The 16,298-nt window shown below is 40.7% G+C and overlaps 2 protein-coding genes across 4 annotated transcripts; both read left to right on the forward strand.

Moving 5' to 3' along the window:
- Nucleotides 1-1,626: 1,626 nt before the first annotated feature.
- On the forward strand, nt 1,627-11,343 carry RB195_016515 (uncharacterized protein; the record flags this gene model as incomplete). Of its 2 annotated transcripts, none has more annotated exons than XM_064183084.1 (9): nt 1,627-1,676; nt 1,980-1,983; nt 2,132-2,215; nt 5,871-5,939; nt 6,317-6,532; nt 8,645-8,767; nt 9,082-9,113; nt 9,174-9,243; nt 10,200-10,262. In XM_064183084.1, 9 exons carry the CDS (start codon nt 1,627-1,629, stop codon nt 10,260-10,262), a joined length of 711 nt encoding a protein of 236 aa, XP_064038964.1. The 2 variants fall into 2 exon arrangements, with proteins under 2 accessions (XP_064038964.1, XP_064038965.1); XM_064183083.1 differs by lacking the exons at nt 1,627-1,676; nt 1,980-1,983 and adding exons at nt 9,498-9,651; nt 11,266-11,343 and having other exon boundaries at nt 2,135-2,215; nt 10,200-10,273.
- A 425-nt stretch (nt 11,344-11,768) lies between these two features.
- Nucleotides 11,769-14,019, forward strand: RB195_016516 (uncharacterized protein; the record flags this gene model as incomplete). Of its 2 annotated transcripts, XM_064183086.1 has the most annotated exons (8): nt 11,769-11,771; nt 11,828-11,929; nt 13,319-13,378; nt 13,437-13,496; nt 13,563-13,652; nt 13,704-13,738; nt 13,809-13,902; nt 13,975-14,019. In XM_064183086.1, the coding sequence occupies 8 exons, from the start codon at nt 11,769-11,771 to the stop codon at nt 14,017-14,019; spliced, it is 489 nt and encodes a 162-aa protein (XP_064038966.1). The 2 variants fall into 2 exon arrangements, with proteins under 2 accessions (XP_064038966.1, XP_064038967.1); XM_064183085.1 differs by lacking the exons at nt 11,769-11,771; nt 11,828-11,929 and having other exon boundaries at nt 13,286-13,378.
- Between the last annotated feature and the right edge of the window lie 2,279 nt (nt 14,020-16,298).

Here is a 16,298-nt window from a genome sequence, read left to right on the forward strand (position 1 = left end):
AGGGGTACCAAGTGCGAAAGGACAAAGAGGTAATGGCTGTGATCACGGTCTGTAACAACACGTTTTCAGTCAGGAATCGAACTTCTGTAATGCAAGCAAACCTACCAGCTTAAAGCACTAAAAAAACACAAAAACTAAAAAAACAGAAAGCATATGCGAAACATTTTCCTTCTTAACATTATAGTAGAAAAAAGAAGAATGTGCACATTAATTTCAATATCTGATAGACAAGAAGAATCTTTAGCAACCGTAAGCCACTAAGAACTAAGAGTACGAAGTAGTGTGACGAGAAGTAGTTGCTCTTCCCGTAATGTCTTGGAGTGGTAACTCTTCACGTCCGAGTAACAAGGATTACTATGCAGCTGCCACACGGTCGTAAAAAAATTCAGTGTTTTTAAGTATTACAAAACTATTAAAACTATTAAAGTATTACAAAACTCCCCGGCAACATTTTCAAGCTGAAACAATGAATAGACAGCTGAAGGAATCAAAGCGTGCACAACCTAACGCAACTCGTAGGAGCTAGGAAGGGTCCCACGCTGTTTTCAGGATGATTAGGAAAAATTGAGAGAAAACGCGCTCCTACTCGTAGTTTACAGCACGACCTTTATATTCGCCCACGAAGACCTCAACATCGTTCCTTATACGTTGCCTTTAAATTGTACGCAAGCATTCACTATCTAGTCGTATTTAATTTAATTTAATTATTGCGAGAGAGAAGTCAAACGAAAAAATTCAGTGCCCATGTTTCACTGTCCTTGAATTTAGCATGTTAAAGGCCTTTTAGTCTATTATTAATTTGCTTAAGCTGTAGCTGAAGCTTGTGTTGATCCTTATCAACGGGTGATGTTTCGAAGTTATTACCCTCGGCAGATCCGGGAAAATCAAAGCCACCAGTGCCTTATCCTCTCAAACTCACTCAATGAACTACACGTCGGCTAGCGCATACCTCATTTTGGGGTCTAGAAATTTGATGGTTGTCCAGAAAGCTTCTAATGTTCTGCGTAGTATGATATTGGACTTAAAAGAAAAGAAGAAAAAAGAAAGAAAAAAAGAAGAAAGAAAGAAAGAAAAGAAAAGAACAAAATTGTTTCTACCTTTATATCAGAGTTTTGATGACGTATTCTACAGTGTGCTCCGAGTAGAATAGAGCGTCTAGACTTTGCGACACCATCTAGGTGCTCCTTTATCCGAATACATAGTGGTCGTCTTGTTTGCCCTATATAATAACTCGACATGCACATTATATGACACACCACTCCTGATACATCGCCATCACATCCCCTGGGGGTCAACCATGCGGGTGGGAGTCTAAAAAATAAGGTAACTAAGTAAGTTTTAGGTTCAATAAGTTCGAACAAAGAACTCGCATGTCACGTGGTAACGATTACATAGGGGAAACGAGACACCCACTATGTATTCGGGAAAAGGAGCATCCAGATGGTATTGCAAAATCTAAACGCTCTATCTTACGCGGAGCACACCGTATAATATCATCTAGAATATCATCGTCAAGACTCCGAAATAGAGGTAGAAATTACTATACAATCCCTCGAGTCGGAGATCATAGTGCGCTGATCACTAGAACCTTTTTTTCACAACCGCCAGACGTATAAGCACTGGCCGATGTGTTGTTCTTTGACTTCACCTATTTCGAGCTCTGATGCCACCGAAACGTTAGTAAATATTAATAACAAGTAAATTAATAATAATAATAAATAAATTAGTAATAAATAAATTAATATAATAATTAATAAAAATCAACACCAATATCAGCCATTGCCCAACCAAATCAATGAAAACAATTTAATATAATGATCTTACTCACAATAACCGCAACCAACAAAATAAAAGTTATAATGGTATAACTGTTAAAATGATAACTCATTTTTTCGTTTTCAAAACAGCAGTGCTTGCCTGAGGTGGTTAATTCTTACTCTGCACAACCTATGCTCGGTTTAACAACCTCACATCTCTAGACAGGCAACTTTTCCAAATCAATTCAAACTTGAAATAGTTCATTAATATTTCGACTTACTAGAAACGATGAAAAAAGAACTCTTTAATTACCCAAGTTCACTGTAAGAAGCTAGAAATGCTTAATTAAACATATTTTAATGGATGTTTTCAGTTAATGACAACTCTAGACATCGTTATGATACATGTGACAAGCCTCTACCTCACCGTTATGCTTATCTACTTGAATAATTTAATAGTAAGCAAGTAGTGGAGAAAATACCAGGACATACCGACTGCGATTCAATCACACACCACAGTTACATATGTATTAACAAATGCTGTGAAATCGGTTCCGCATTTTCATTGCATTCATGTTTCATAAACGACATCGCAGAAAATGCGAGATCTGCTCCTTAAAGGCATCAACCCACGAATCTGAGGTGGTGCAGATTTCAGGTGGACTATTCGTATACGGGATGGGAGGCTATGTAGAGGAGGCCATTTCTTCCTAATTGCCGCAAAAAACGGACCGGAAGATGCAGCGCCGCACAAGCCTGGCGCGCTCCAGTCGAACTCCCTGTAGGAAATAGTGCGCCAGAACGCCTGAAGCCGTATCTTCCGGGCCGTCTTTTACGGCAATTAGGAAGAAATGAACGGAATCACCCCCCTCTCCATAATCTCCCATCCCGTATACGGATACTCCACCTGAAATCCGTACCACCTCAGATTCGTAGAGTGATGCCTCACATGAATATATGACAGGAACCGCTGCAAAAAAGCTACCAATCTGTAGTGAAACTATGGCAAACGTCAAGCGTTAGTGAAGGAATCACAGCCACCATGTCCTGTTCTAGAGTGCAGGAATAGGTGCATGCAAGATGTCGAGCCAAGTATCTAAATTCTAGCAGTTTCTTAGCAGTACGGAGATCCTAGTCACGTGTTGGCCCCAGAGCATCAAATTTCCAAAAGGAAAACGTTTATAAATACTGCCAACGGCGAAATGTGTTTAGAAATACCTTGTTTTTGTTGTTTGTTGTTTGCTGATGAAGAAAACCCCGACAAAAATAGATATGTAGAGTTTGCTCTAAAGAAATGATTATTCGTAATGAAAGGACAAGGACATCACGGCTTAAAGGCATCACTCCACGAATCTTAGGTGGTACGGATTTCAGGTGGAGTATTCGTATACGGGATAGTAGATAATAGAGTCCATTTCTTCCTAATTGCCGTAAAAACGGCCCGGAAGATACGGCGCGTGCACAGGGCTGGCGTGCTCCAATTGAACTCGTTGTAGAAAATAGTGTGTTGGAGAAAATAGTGCGTTTTCTGCGGTAATTAGGAATAAATGAACTGAATCACCCTTCTCTGAATAATCTACGACTCCGTCTACGAATACTCCACCGGAAATCCGGAAATTGGTACCATCTCAGATTCCTGGGGTGATGCCTTTAAAGGCAACGTATCACAAATCATGTTATGCTGTCTTTAAGCAATGATGTCGTTTTCATGAGTGAACAAGGCGTAGAGGACACCGTTTTAGGCAAGACAATTAAGGGATTTTGAGCCGAACCACGCTGGGTTCCACATCACTTCAAAATCGTGATATACTGCTTTTAATAGACACCTTTAGATTTTTACTTTGGAAGTCCTCTCCATCTCGTCCGATTAAAACAGCTACGGAAACACAAACACTCATTTACGATAAAATGGAAAAAATGGGTCTGCAACGAATTTTCCTCGTTATAGGTATCCCATTACATGCATATATCGCAAGACAATGGGGAATTTTCCTAGATGGTATGCAGGGTGTGGGTGAAACCAAGCTAAAAAAAAATAATCCTATGCCTGCTCTTGAGAACGGGCTTATTCTGTCACACGTGTGTGTGTCAGTCACGAAATTTCAAAAAGAGAGGGATGTGACTGGCACGCTTCGAATTGTTGTGCAGGTCTTCACCTAATAGCCTTCAGATGTCTCAATGGTCATGATAAAAATGGAATATATCTCCCTCTTCGAACTCCATTGTAGAGCGTAGATCCCAATGTAGAGAGCTCTTTAGGTGTTCTTCTGGAATAATTCCTGAAGATGATGCCTAAAAATGATTTCATCTGCAAATCATCTTCAAATCCTTGAAAAAAAAAGCTGCAACTTTCAATGCTTCGTAGCTTGATATTAAGCCTAACAGAACTGTCAAAATCGTTTCTTTATTCACACCTTCTCAACAATTGAGATCAGCTGCTGTTCAAAAGAATTAATTTTCCTCCTCGTGGTCGGATTGATGAGTCCGCCGACTCCAGAAGCTTCTTTACTGATCCGAGAAGCAGTCCTTTTCCAGTGTCATAGAGTATGGTGAAGAATTTCTTCTCATCTCGAACAAATTGACTTCTTACGCGATGTTTCTGCTCGAATCATTAGATGTTCGGTTGTCGCTTCCAGTGCGGCGTACATGTATCCACAAATACACACACACATCGCAGTCTTTTACCGTTTAAGATGCCTTACCTAGAACTTCTAGAATTCTCTTCCCTTGCGCTTACATACAAAAGGTCTAGGAATCGGAAGACGCTTTCTTATCAATGCCTTACCAAGCGAGAAAAGCAAAGAGCCGGTCAGTTGGAGGTACTTCAAAGCCGCTTTCTTTGCAAATATAATTCAATTGTTTGCAGACTTTCGCAGCTACCAACGTGCACGATTGAGCTGCGCTCCATGTTTTTTCCGCTTTGAAAAACATTTAGTTTTATAAGTACACATCCACAATCAACTGTGTAACTACCATCATCGACAACGTTTTCCTTTTCTGCAACTTAATAAACAGAGTCTCAATCTTTCTCAATCCTTTCCAGAAGAAGAGGCGATAAAAAGTCGTTGTGTAGGTTTTTGAGGTCATTGAAGTCTTTGAATGTTTCCTCGCGCAGATGCTGCTTTGGGCCTTGGAACAAGTGATAGTTGGGCGAGCTGTAGGGAAAGTAGGATGCGGTCGTCCAACATAGACCCTCCAGAAATTGTCGCGTCACCTTGGCTGTGGGAATCCTCGCTTTGACATGCAGTAGTGCAGCTTCGGGGCGTTTTGGGCGTTTTTCTGAGGCTGAGCTGCAGGGGACGCTCAATGGTGCTGCGGTAGTATTCGAGTGCCTTCTCCAAGTCCTGTGCGGTAGTACCAGCAGGACTTCGTGTGCAATGCACCCTCATCGAAGAATGAAGTCCGGTTAGACAAGGGCTCATACTCGTCGCTGTTGAAGCACTAGAACCAATCCCGTTGCGATAAACCACGATGCCCTCTCCGGATGGCTTGTCAATCTTTTCGGATGCATCCCTCGAGTTTGCCTCGAGCCAACGTCCCTAGGGAATAAAGGTTTGCAGACAGTTCATCGTGACGAGAACTTTTTCAGGCGCTATTGCGTCCTTATTTACTTTTGAGAAAAACCTCGAGAACTTTCTAGAGCATAGTTGAACCATTCCAAAAATTCCACTAATCAATCTAGAATCGAAATCCGGTGTGAAAGTAAGAAAAAAGGTACACAAAGACCAAACAAAAAGCCAAAAAAAGCTACTTCCATCATTTAACGAAGCGGGGCCCGTCTATCGGATCTGTCTATCGGAATCATTGATCAAAGGCGACGGAATTGTGCAATATTTTCATGATTTCAACGGCGTATTCTCTTCATATTGCCGTTGCTGAAAAAATGTAAAAAATGTAAAAAAGCAAAAGTATAGATGATGGCCATAAGTGAACTAGGTAGCTTTGATCTGCTATTTTTACCATTTCCTAAGTGGCAAGCGCGAGTTTTTCCTAGGCAATGCAACATCATCCATGCTAAAAATATTTATCTAAGAGGCTGACACCTTGCATGTAATTTGATTGGCCTTGAAAAGTCTTGAATATGAGTCTATAAAGAAGCTTATTCTTGAGCAGTTCCTTTTGCTACATAGGAAGAAACTGTCGTTACCATTGAGTGTAGCTCTAGAAGTCGATGTTACGCAGGTCAGTACTTCATTCTATTTGAACATCCATGACTCCCACGGAACTTTTCCTGTTCAGTATCGTACAGAGACCATAGTAATGTAAACGCTTTCGTTCGAAATGGATGCCGAGCAGTCGTTCGCTTTATTCATTAGGAGAGAATGACCAGTTATTTTGCTGTCATTTTCACTTACATTGGTCACTTGCGCTATCCAAATTTCAGTTGGCAGCTGCGACCGGCGAATGGCAAAGTAGAAAGCTTTGATAACAAGTTTTGACGTAGCCTCGGTCTCATCTATCCTTCCGATACTGACTGCAAAGTTACCCTGGAGTAGTATACGAATGAATGCAGAGAATAACATGCAACGGGTGCAAAATCAAGGTCAACTTAAAAACAGGCTACATCAGCAACGTCTGCAAGAAGGAATACACCAAGCTGGCTGAAAAATGCACCAATGAGTGTCACTCCAATACCGAGTAATACGACACAGAAGGGTGAAGAGCCAAATTCGAAAGACTCATCTGCGGAGGAGAAAAAATCTAAGCGAATAAAAGCGAAGACCTTAGAAATTACCCAGGAACAACCGAAAGAGAGCGAAACAAAACCAAATACAGTGAGCATTTTTCATGATTTCCATTCTGTTCTATACAGTTTTAAATTTCACGTTTTAAAACTACACACTACAAACTTTCTCAAAAACACAATGGTTTGCTTCACTGTGAGCGTCAACAATCAACAAAGAAATATACTAACTGCAAATGTATGAGAATCCTGTTAGAATAGCCACTCTTAAATAGTGTGACGAAGTGCTTGAGGTTTGGATCAAGATCCTACGGAATCCATATGGCTTCTCCTTTACACACTCTTTTCCCGTGAGCAATATAACCGGATTTAATAAGCAGTACGACATTTTATCGAGATAACCACGCAATAGATTCCCTTCCGTTTTTGGTTCTTAGGGTTTTTTTAAGTTTAAAGCTGAGGAGTGGTGTAGTGTAGTCAGTAAGAGGTTTCTAAGTGGCTGCAGCATGATGGATCTGAGCGATTCGATTCCGCTCTAGTGCCAAGCAAGCCTTCCACCCTTTCGAGGTCAATGAATTGGTACCGGATTTGTCTGGGAGGATGGAAACACTGTCATTGCAAAGTCATTGTACGGTATCCAGTCTAGTTACGCGTTCGTAAACCTCAGACGATTCTGAATTAAAGTGAACGCGGTTGTGCATCCCAAGCCGATGAGGCCCGTCGTTAGTAACTGACACTACCCTATCTCCTTCGGGGACGCTGAAGAAAAGAACACAGGGGCTGCCTGGTAGGACAGCCGCAGAGGACAATAATAGGGACGATTTCTACGAACTCAATGCGTCGACTTATGTGAAAAGACAGGCCACATCATCGCTTCCACGTTCTCGAGAAATCATCAACGCTATCAGTTTACGTGACAAGGTTGATCCTTTTAAAGAGCAGCGGAAGCAAAAGATAAGAACTGGCAAACTTTAGCTCGATTACGTTTTGACGAGGAACATGCCTCAATCGAATATGCGAAAGTCTAGCGCTAGTTGGAACGTCGCATTCGACTCTGTCCACTTCTTACCAGCTTCAAGATACGGTTCCACAGGAGAAACGAGAAGAAAAACGTGGAACCGTGTCTTGAAGCTGGTAAGAATCGTATCCTCATCCAAAAATCGATATGGCAGACCAGAAGGACGAAGAGGGAGTGAAATTTCGCCGTGTGTGTATTCATGTTGGAGTAGGTCCCAGAGAGAAGCTTTGAAATGTAGATTCCGCGAAAAGAACACTGGACCCTCCAAGAAAAACGCCTACGGTTCTGAAGCGCGGAAGAAGTTTACCTTTGCATCTGCACATTAGTACTGGAGACAAATCCCACTCATAATTGTGCATGTGCCGCTCTGTGTCTGTAGCGCAGAAGTGCTAAAATCTTTTCCTTCTCCTAGGATTCGTGAGATGACGATGATTATCTTTTCAATGCAGATTGACGAAATGATACCTTATTCGTACATACACGCCACCATAATTCCTCTCCACAAAAAAAAGGTCTCCACATAATTCCTCTTCACAAAAAAATGTTTCTGGCACTGGGGCACGAAATCGATGCCGTAGGACCCGTCTCATCCAATTTTACCGCGTTCAGGCATCTGCCTCCTTCTCTTTTCGGAATTTCTTGACTGAAACACACATACACAGACACACACACACTTGACAGAATAAGCCCGTTATTATGTAGCATGAAAGTTTGCAAATTTGGAAGTATACTTTCACATAAAAATTTATTTACACACACACACACACACACACACACACACACACACTGCCTACACAGGCCACACACACAATGCAACTCTGGGCGCGGGGTGTTGGTTTGCATGTTATGTCGCCACATCACCGCGTTTGCATTTGGGTTTTTTCTGCGGAACGGTAGGTCCCCACTCATGTTGTGGATATGCCCGGGTTCATATTCACGATCGGCTCCACATGGACGCGCCTTGCTTTCTGACGAAACATAATTATAAAATGGGGCTTGAGGTGCCCCGGTGCTTTACACACACACACACACACACACACACACACACACACACACACACACACACACACACACACGGAGTAAGGTTATTACATAGCATGATCATGATCCTAACTCTTATCTCAATTGAAAAAATGTGGCATATGGTACAAAAATGAAATAAATTTTTCAGAACGAATTTTTCAGAATTTGCATGATAATTTCAATGATTTTTTGCCGCTTGCAAAGACAGCATCTAAAACCATGGAAGCAATGGAGGATGTTACGCCAATTAATACACCACGAACAAAGAATTCGGACCACGTTTTTGTGAGTAAATTTCAATTTCAACATCTATATGTTCACAAAAAAGTAGCAAACCCGTACAAAATATAAGAGAAAATTCGAAAGTGCTAAAGAATGTACCGCCGTAAGGGACTTTTCATAATTAAACAAGAAATTGTACGCAAACTTGTTTTGCAAAATGTTTTTTAATTGTTTCATGCAGTTTGAAAAACATTTTGAAAGTTTGAAAGAAAGTGATGTAAGGCAATGGGCAATAAATTACAAAAAAGAAAATAAACGAAACAAATGTAACTCTCGAATCCTACTGCATGAGCCTTTCCTTAACAGTCTGTTTTCAGAACTCCAAGAAACAAGACGAATGGTCAAGACTGTAAGATTACAACGTACTTGCTGATTATGCAACTTAATTGGTAGCAACAGTTTGTTGCAGATTACCTAGCCCACAAAAGAAATTGCCTCGAGCGCCAAAAGGGAATCATGATGAAGAACTCGAAGAGATGGTAACCTTATTGCTTACTTTACTGCCCAGTCCGAGCGACTGCCTACAACAAAGCTTCTTCTTACGTTCAGTTCGGTCAGATTAGGTGATGATTTGGGATGTAGAATGCCTCTCGAAACGTTTATAAAATAGATCATCAATTAGTTTCTAGCTCTCTCATAAAGGGAAGCAGCGGGTGAGCTTGTCATTGTTCTAGTTAAATTGGAGTCTGGTACCAATTTATCTGCGCAAAAGGTTTTTTTTCATTGGCTTCAGCGCGGTTCCGAACCATCGATCGATCGTGCAGCAAAACCTCTTACCGACTGCGCTACACTCTCTCCAGATGATTGTGCTAGAAGAGAGAGAAAGAGGGGAGAGAGAGAGAGAGAGAGAGAGAGAGTGAGACAGAGCGAAAGAGAGGCGGACGAAGGTGGCACCTCACGCTAGTAATACTATTTTTCAACAGAAATGCTTATGTGAAAAAATGACACACCCTTGACCCTGATTATTCCCAGCATTCTCCTCCACGAACGTTTCCCGTGGATCCACATGTGGGCGGGCGGGTCCCTTTGAAGGCTGAAAAAACGAGAAAGCAGAACAGAAGTACTGCACTCCCGCGGCAAGTCTCAAAAACTCGGCACACTTCCATAAAAGAGTTAAGATCGAAGTTCCAGATGACAAAGTTAGTGACAGAGTATAAGATGAAGATTTATGAAATGTTAAAAAGTGTTTGGACCACTTTTTAATAATTAGTGAATTTTTTCTAAATAATTTCGGATGTTTATAGACATTCATAAGCAACAACTAATTTGTAAGCACCCTTGCTCTTTCATATTAGTACTTACTAAATAAACTCTCTAAATATAATATATACACATGCACACGATACAACATATGTTAAAATATAAAACGTCTCAAATTACAGGATAATAATTCGCATACAATATTTAGAAAAGACATGATATCACAAATTTTCAGGAACAGTTCATCAACGAAATGACGGTTGTGACATTACCCCCAGCGAAATCGAAAAGAAAATGAACCAAGTAGAAGTAACGAATGGTTTACTCTCATCCGAACTTTAATGATTTCTTAATATATTTGCAAAAATAAATACTATCAGTTGGCACTCGGAGGGACATCTCCTTCGAGAGTTTTTCTAACTCGCCTGAGGCAAACGGATTCCACACTTTTTCTTTCTAATCCGATGCTTCATTCCGAAACAAGTCGCTCACTTCTTCGTTCATAGATAAACTTCAAAAGAGAGCAAAAATAAGCGATCAGCTTTCTTTCCAGAAAGATGTAGAGGAAGCCTGAAGAGATATGGGGTTCAATACTAATGTTTACAATTTTATATAAAGGATCTGCTAAAACCATAATGAGGAGAACTAGTATTTTGAGATCTACAGTAAGCAAAACACGAAAACAAATAAAGTTGTTGGTGGGAGTTAATGAATGAGTAGAATCGTGTATCTCAGAAGCACTACTTCCAAGCGACTTCTATTGCAATTAGCAACTGGAGATAATGTTACGGATACACAGAAAAAACTGCGAATTAACCTTTTCTGATCAATTTAAAAAAAAATCTGTACAATAGACGGTTGTTCAAATGATCCACCTTAACTAATTTGCGGGCCCCAAGATCGTTTGCATTCGCTCATTTCCCTCTCAGTTGACATCCAAGAACTTCGTGGGTTTTGTAAAGGAAGTCTCGGCAAAGTCCAACTGAATTCTTGGCTGGTTCTTCTTTGCAACGAACACACCATTTCGTTGGGTCGCCTAGACAGAACAATTTCCTTAGGTCGGGGTTGAGAATATTAGCTAAATATTGTGTGACTCTACTAAACATCAGAAGACATTTATCAAGCGCTGTTTCGGTCTTGGGTAACTTCTTGGAGATAGAAGCAGTATCTCACACCTATGCAGTGACGAGAACGAGTATCCTGGTCAGTTGGTCCATATGTAGTCTACTCACATACCTTTCCTTAAAAAAAGCGCAAACTATCCATGTTGCTTTCGTCTTTTTAATGCATTCTTTCCTCAGGTCGTTTTCTATGGATGCAACACATACGATATGAAGTCCCTGCTATTCGAGGGCTTGACTAATAAGTTATGTGAATAAGTTAAGTTATGAGTTTTCATAAGTTATGTGAATATGTGCGGACCCACCTATTTTCAGTAGCAAATTACTTTTGAAAGCTCTTTCTTATCAATAACGCTCTAGTGAAACTAAGGCACGAAATTTAAAAATTTAAGTTCTCGTGTGCGGGTGATAGTGCGGAAATGATCACATTTCTATGGCGAACATGTGTGCTTTATTTTTGCTAACCACTGCATTCAGATCATACTTGTATTTCAGGAAAAATAGGAAGGAAAGCATTCTCGATTATCATGATGCCCCGACACTAGAAATCTGTTTGTTTGTTATTGAATACGCGTGTATCGCATCCAGATAACAGACACGATACCGATCATGCCGGAAGCGAATTCCATTTCTAGTCTACCATCGCACTAACAGGTTCTGAAGAACCATTTGAAGCAGTTTTCATGGTATGGCGAGTGCAGCTGTGTCGTTGAAGAAAACCTCCTTAATTTTCTTCTTCCAGTGTTTTAACTATCCAATGTTTGCAATGCACCTACTGTTATGTGCACTCCTACTGGCTCATCCTCAAGCGTTTGCCCTTTGTTCCTTCTGTTCAAAAAAAAAGGTATGACTGTAAGCTGGATTTAACTCGGAGCATTTCAGCAGCGTCGCTGACTAGATGAGTTATGTATCTGCGCATTTACTTCTAACTAGCGAAATTATATTCAATGCTTAATGTATCGATCGCTGTATGCAATCGATTTTGCCCATGTTCGACTGTCCTTGAATCTCGGGATGTTGAAAAGTAGTTTTTAAGTGATTTCCTTGAGCTGTAGCCAAGATTGGTATTGATCGTCTTTATTAAACAACGGCTAACGTTTCGACGTTACCGCCTTCGTCAGAGTCTGGAAAATTCAAACCCATTAGTGATTTATCCCCTCAAGCGCCTCATAACCCTAAAGAAAGCATCCAAACGATAGGCAAACTCAATAATCGATTTTGTTGGCGATCCAGCATTAAAGTTTGAAAACCCTGGCATCTACCTAGGGTATCCATTTTTCTTTTACTGGATCTACAAAGACGTCAGCATTCGCACAATTCTACTCGCTTCCGCATTAAAGCTTTTTGAGCCTTTGAAAACAAGTTTAACACATCAGTCGGCATACAAATGTTGATGAAGAATATGATAAACCTCTCATACAAAATATCGATTATCTGGTTAACTTCTGAAAAACTGTCTTCGGCTGGGGAAAAAACGTTAGAAATTCCTTTCAGCGCCACGACTAAAATGATAGGAACTAGTTTATGCGAAAATGAAGCTAATTTTTATGGCTACAAAAAAAGCATTGTTTGAAAACTTCAATATAGCAGCACTCAAGCTTGTTGGTCATAGATATGAGAGGAGTTGCAAGGACCATAACGCTAAGACAACCGAGCAGATTCTGTCAGCCACTTTCAAATGCTATAAAAAACAAGATACCTAAGAACTCAGAAATTTTTTTGTGTTCATTTATTGCATCTGAGCAAGCCTATAAGAAAAAAAAGAGTAAAATCTGCTGATCACTTCTTCTGGGACACTCCGGCCTGCTGGATTTCTACACAGAATCGTAAGGTTCGTGAACACGTATACGGATTTTACAGCGATAGAGACCCAATGTAATAACTCATTGTTTTTATCCTCGCACTAATGTACCTACCTCCAGGTGATGAAAACTTCTTTAGTCGTAGGTGGTGTGTTATTAACGACGGCGTAAAGCTGTGACCTCTCAACAGTGTGCAACTTCCTTTCCGTAGCTAGTACTACGGTGACAAATAAGTGAATAAAGGTGCGAAAAGAAGGATGAAATAGTAGTGTCATCTCTCTTTTTACACTCTTTTCATTCGAATCCCTTTGAAATGAAAACGAAATACGTTGGATCGAAAATTGGTATTGGTGTTAAATTCTGTTTGTGTTTGTGGTGTGGATGTCTGTATCTGTCAAATGTTCAACTGTAACTCAACACCTCAAATCCAGAAAAAGAGCGAAGCAAGTGAAGGAAAAACTCCAAAACCGACAACGATTAGACAGAAAGAAGTAAAACTCAAACTTTTGTTCATAACGAAGATTAGCGTCTAGGCTTTATTTAGTTTAGTCTGCTGGTGAATCAAAGAAGCAGACACAATCAGGAGGCTTGGTTGAAGCGAAAACGCAGGTTTGCAGCTGTACCACATTCATGCGAAAGTGATCCATCGATATTGATCGATTGCTAGTTTATTAGTTCTCCGAAGACCTTAATGCAAAGCAATGCTCTGAGCCTCCAAAACGAGAAACGGGACAGCCGAAACGAGAGCCTAAGGATTTTCCAAAGGTGACCACAGCAATTATCTAAAAGTGCGGTATATGTTAATATATTTTTAAGAAGGAGGAGAAGGGGAACAAAAAGCAAGCAAGCAAGTAGGTTGAATGAATAAGTTCTGAAGTCAAAAGGAAAGATGTAGCACCAAAAAAATAATATGATGTTCAGGCCAAGCTACGAAAAATCAACAAATTCTATTCCCCAGCCACATAGGCTTCCTCGAGCTCCGAAAGGGCAACACGAAGAAGAGTTAGACCAGATGGTACGTGCAATATCATTCTCACTACAAGCTCTTTTATGAACGAACACTTGTGAAAAGAAAGGAAACTTTTAGGAGCAAATCCTTGCCGAGGAGGCCAGCAACATGAAAATGTTGTGAACAAAACATGTTGACAAAAGAGGTGTTACTCTTGATCTAGACGATAACCCTTGTTCAATCCGATTTAAACGAATTCATTAAATTCTGAAATAAATCATTTTAAAGAATTTTGTAACTTAAAAGAAGTTGTTTCAAACTTGTGGTGATAGGGCTACTGTGGGCGGATTCCACGGCGGGTAAAAGTGGTCAGATGGTCGCATTCAAAAGGCCGGAAGCATTGATTAATGCTACCACAAAATTCATTCTTCTTTCTCTTTCCTTCAAAAGTTTGAAAAAAAAATTCTCCACTCAATCTCTCAAATTTTTGAGCTGAGTAGAAGTAAAGGGCATGCACGTAATGGAAATAATCGAATTAACTTTTACTTTCCTAGAAAAGAAGAAAAGACGACAGAACATCTTCACACTTTTCGATGAGCAGTTTGCGGCGAAGATGAATTGTTTCTTACAACTATTACCTTCCAGTACATTGGCAAATACACTTGTTTTCTATCCGGATCAAAACAAGCATGGGTTAGTTCACAAAACTACGTTGTAGCAGAGACCGCGAACGGCTGAGGTGACTTTAAAGACATCACTCCACGAATCTGAGGTGGTACGGATTTCAGGTGGAGTATTCGTATACGGGATAGAAGACTATGGAGAGGGGGGGGGGGTGATTCCGTCCATTTCTTCCTAGTTGCCGTAAAAAACGGTCTGGAAGGTACGGCTTCAAGCGTTCTGGCGCACTATTTTCTACAGGGAGTTCGACTGGAGCACGCCAGCCTTGTGCGGCGCCGCATCTTCCGGGCCTCTTTTTACGGAAATTAGGAAGAAATAACCCCGTCTCCATAGTCTCCCATCCCGTATACGAATACTCCACCTGAAATCCGCACCACCTCAGATTCGTGGGATGATGCGTTTAATGCGTACTCACACTCTGAAAGCACACCATGCGCTCGACTTCCTGAAAATATCACTTATTTCCACGCTCTAATTCTCGGAACTCGATGAGTCGCTGCAAAATCGAGAAAGGTCAGGGAAAATCCCTAACAACACAGCCGCACTTCGTGTGTGCGTGAAATCTTAGCTTTTTAGAGGGCTCAGTACCATCTGATCCATCTGCCGAGCGCACGCCGATAACTCTACCATTTACACCAATCACATGGAGAAACTACCCTCTTGGAGGATTTTTTCTTTGAAGGACTTCACGAAATGGTCGGATCACCGAGTTATGACTTCTCTTCTTGTTCGTTTTCTCGCTCACAGAAAATCTACGGCCATTTTCAACTTTTCTAAAGATTGCCGACAAAGCACATACCGGCCATACCCAATTAATCTTAATTTCTCTATTTCTTTCTTTATTTCTCATCTGCGGTAGGGTTCCCTATTTCCAATCAACGTTGACAGAGAGAGGAACTCGAAATCTCCTTTTTTTTTGCCAACATTTCTCTCCAGCTTTTTCACCAGCATTTCGATCCAGCACCTATTTTGGTAAGCGAAGATGAAAGCAGTGAAAAAGTAAGAATATTCAAGGGAAGATCGCAGATCGCGAGATTTTCCTGGTCATCTTCACTAAATCCAAGGTACCCTTGTGTAGCGTAGCGCGGACGGTACGAGGTTCGGGTATTTGAGCGATCGAACGGAGGTTCGAATCCGCCCAAGTGCTAACGATGATGCACATTCGTAAACCCCAAATAATTCTGTATTGAAGTGAACACGGTGGTGCATCCCAATTGTGTTGATTACCTCCAGACTCAAGTATGCACTCAAAGCCGCTAGTTTCCTCATGCATGTTTCGGATGTCATGTCACCGCGTCTCGACAAACCTGGACAAAATTCGTTCCGCCTAGAGGATGCCTGGTGTAGTAAAAACGTCACTGAAACTAAGATATTGGAACTAATATAGAAACAACTGGGCATCGACTTTCAGTCCAACTTATCAAGGGATATTATGAGATGTAATCAAAAGCCAGACACTTTTTGTATCCATCATATTCGAAAACAGAAGAATTATACCTACTTCCTCTCTCAAACTCCCACGATTTCGCCGCTTAGTTGCATCTCTTCCTTGATTTCAAAAAAAAAACATTCAAAAAAAGGATCATTGTAACCGTTTCACCGATTTGATTGATAGAATCGGAGGATGTCTTCCATTGAATTGATCCTCGGCAGATAACTACATATTCTACAGATCACTACATAGGATAGCAGACAAACTAAGAAATAACACTGTCAAATTATGTGATTAATGTATTACGTAAAAACTCCTGATAAATGGACGAACGTACTACCCGGAACCA

Source organism: Necator americanus, chromosome II (genome assembly GCF_031761385.1).
Source record: "Necator americanus strain Aroian chromosome II, whole genome shotgun sequence".
Lineage (NCBI taxonomy): Eukaryota > Metazoa > Nematoda > Chromadorea > Rhabditida > Ancylostomatidae > Necator > Necator americanus.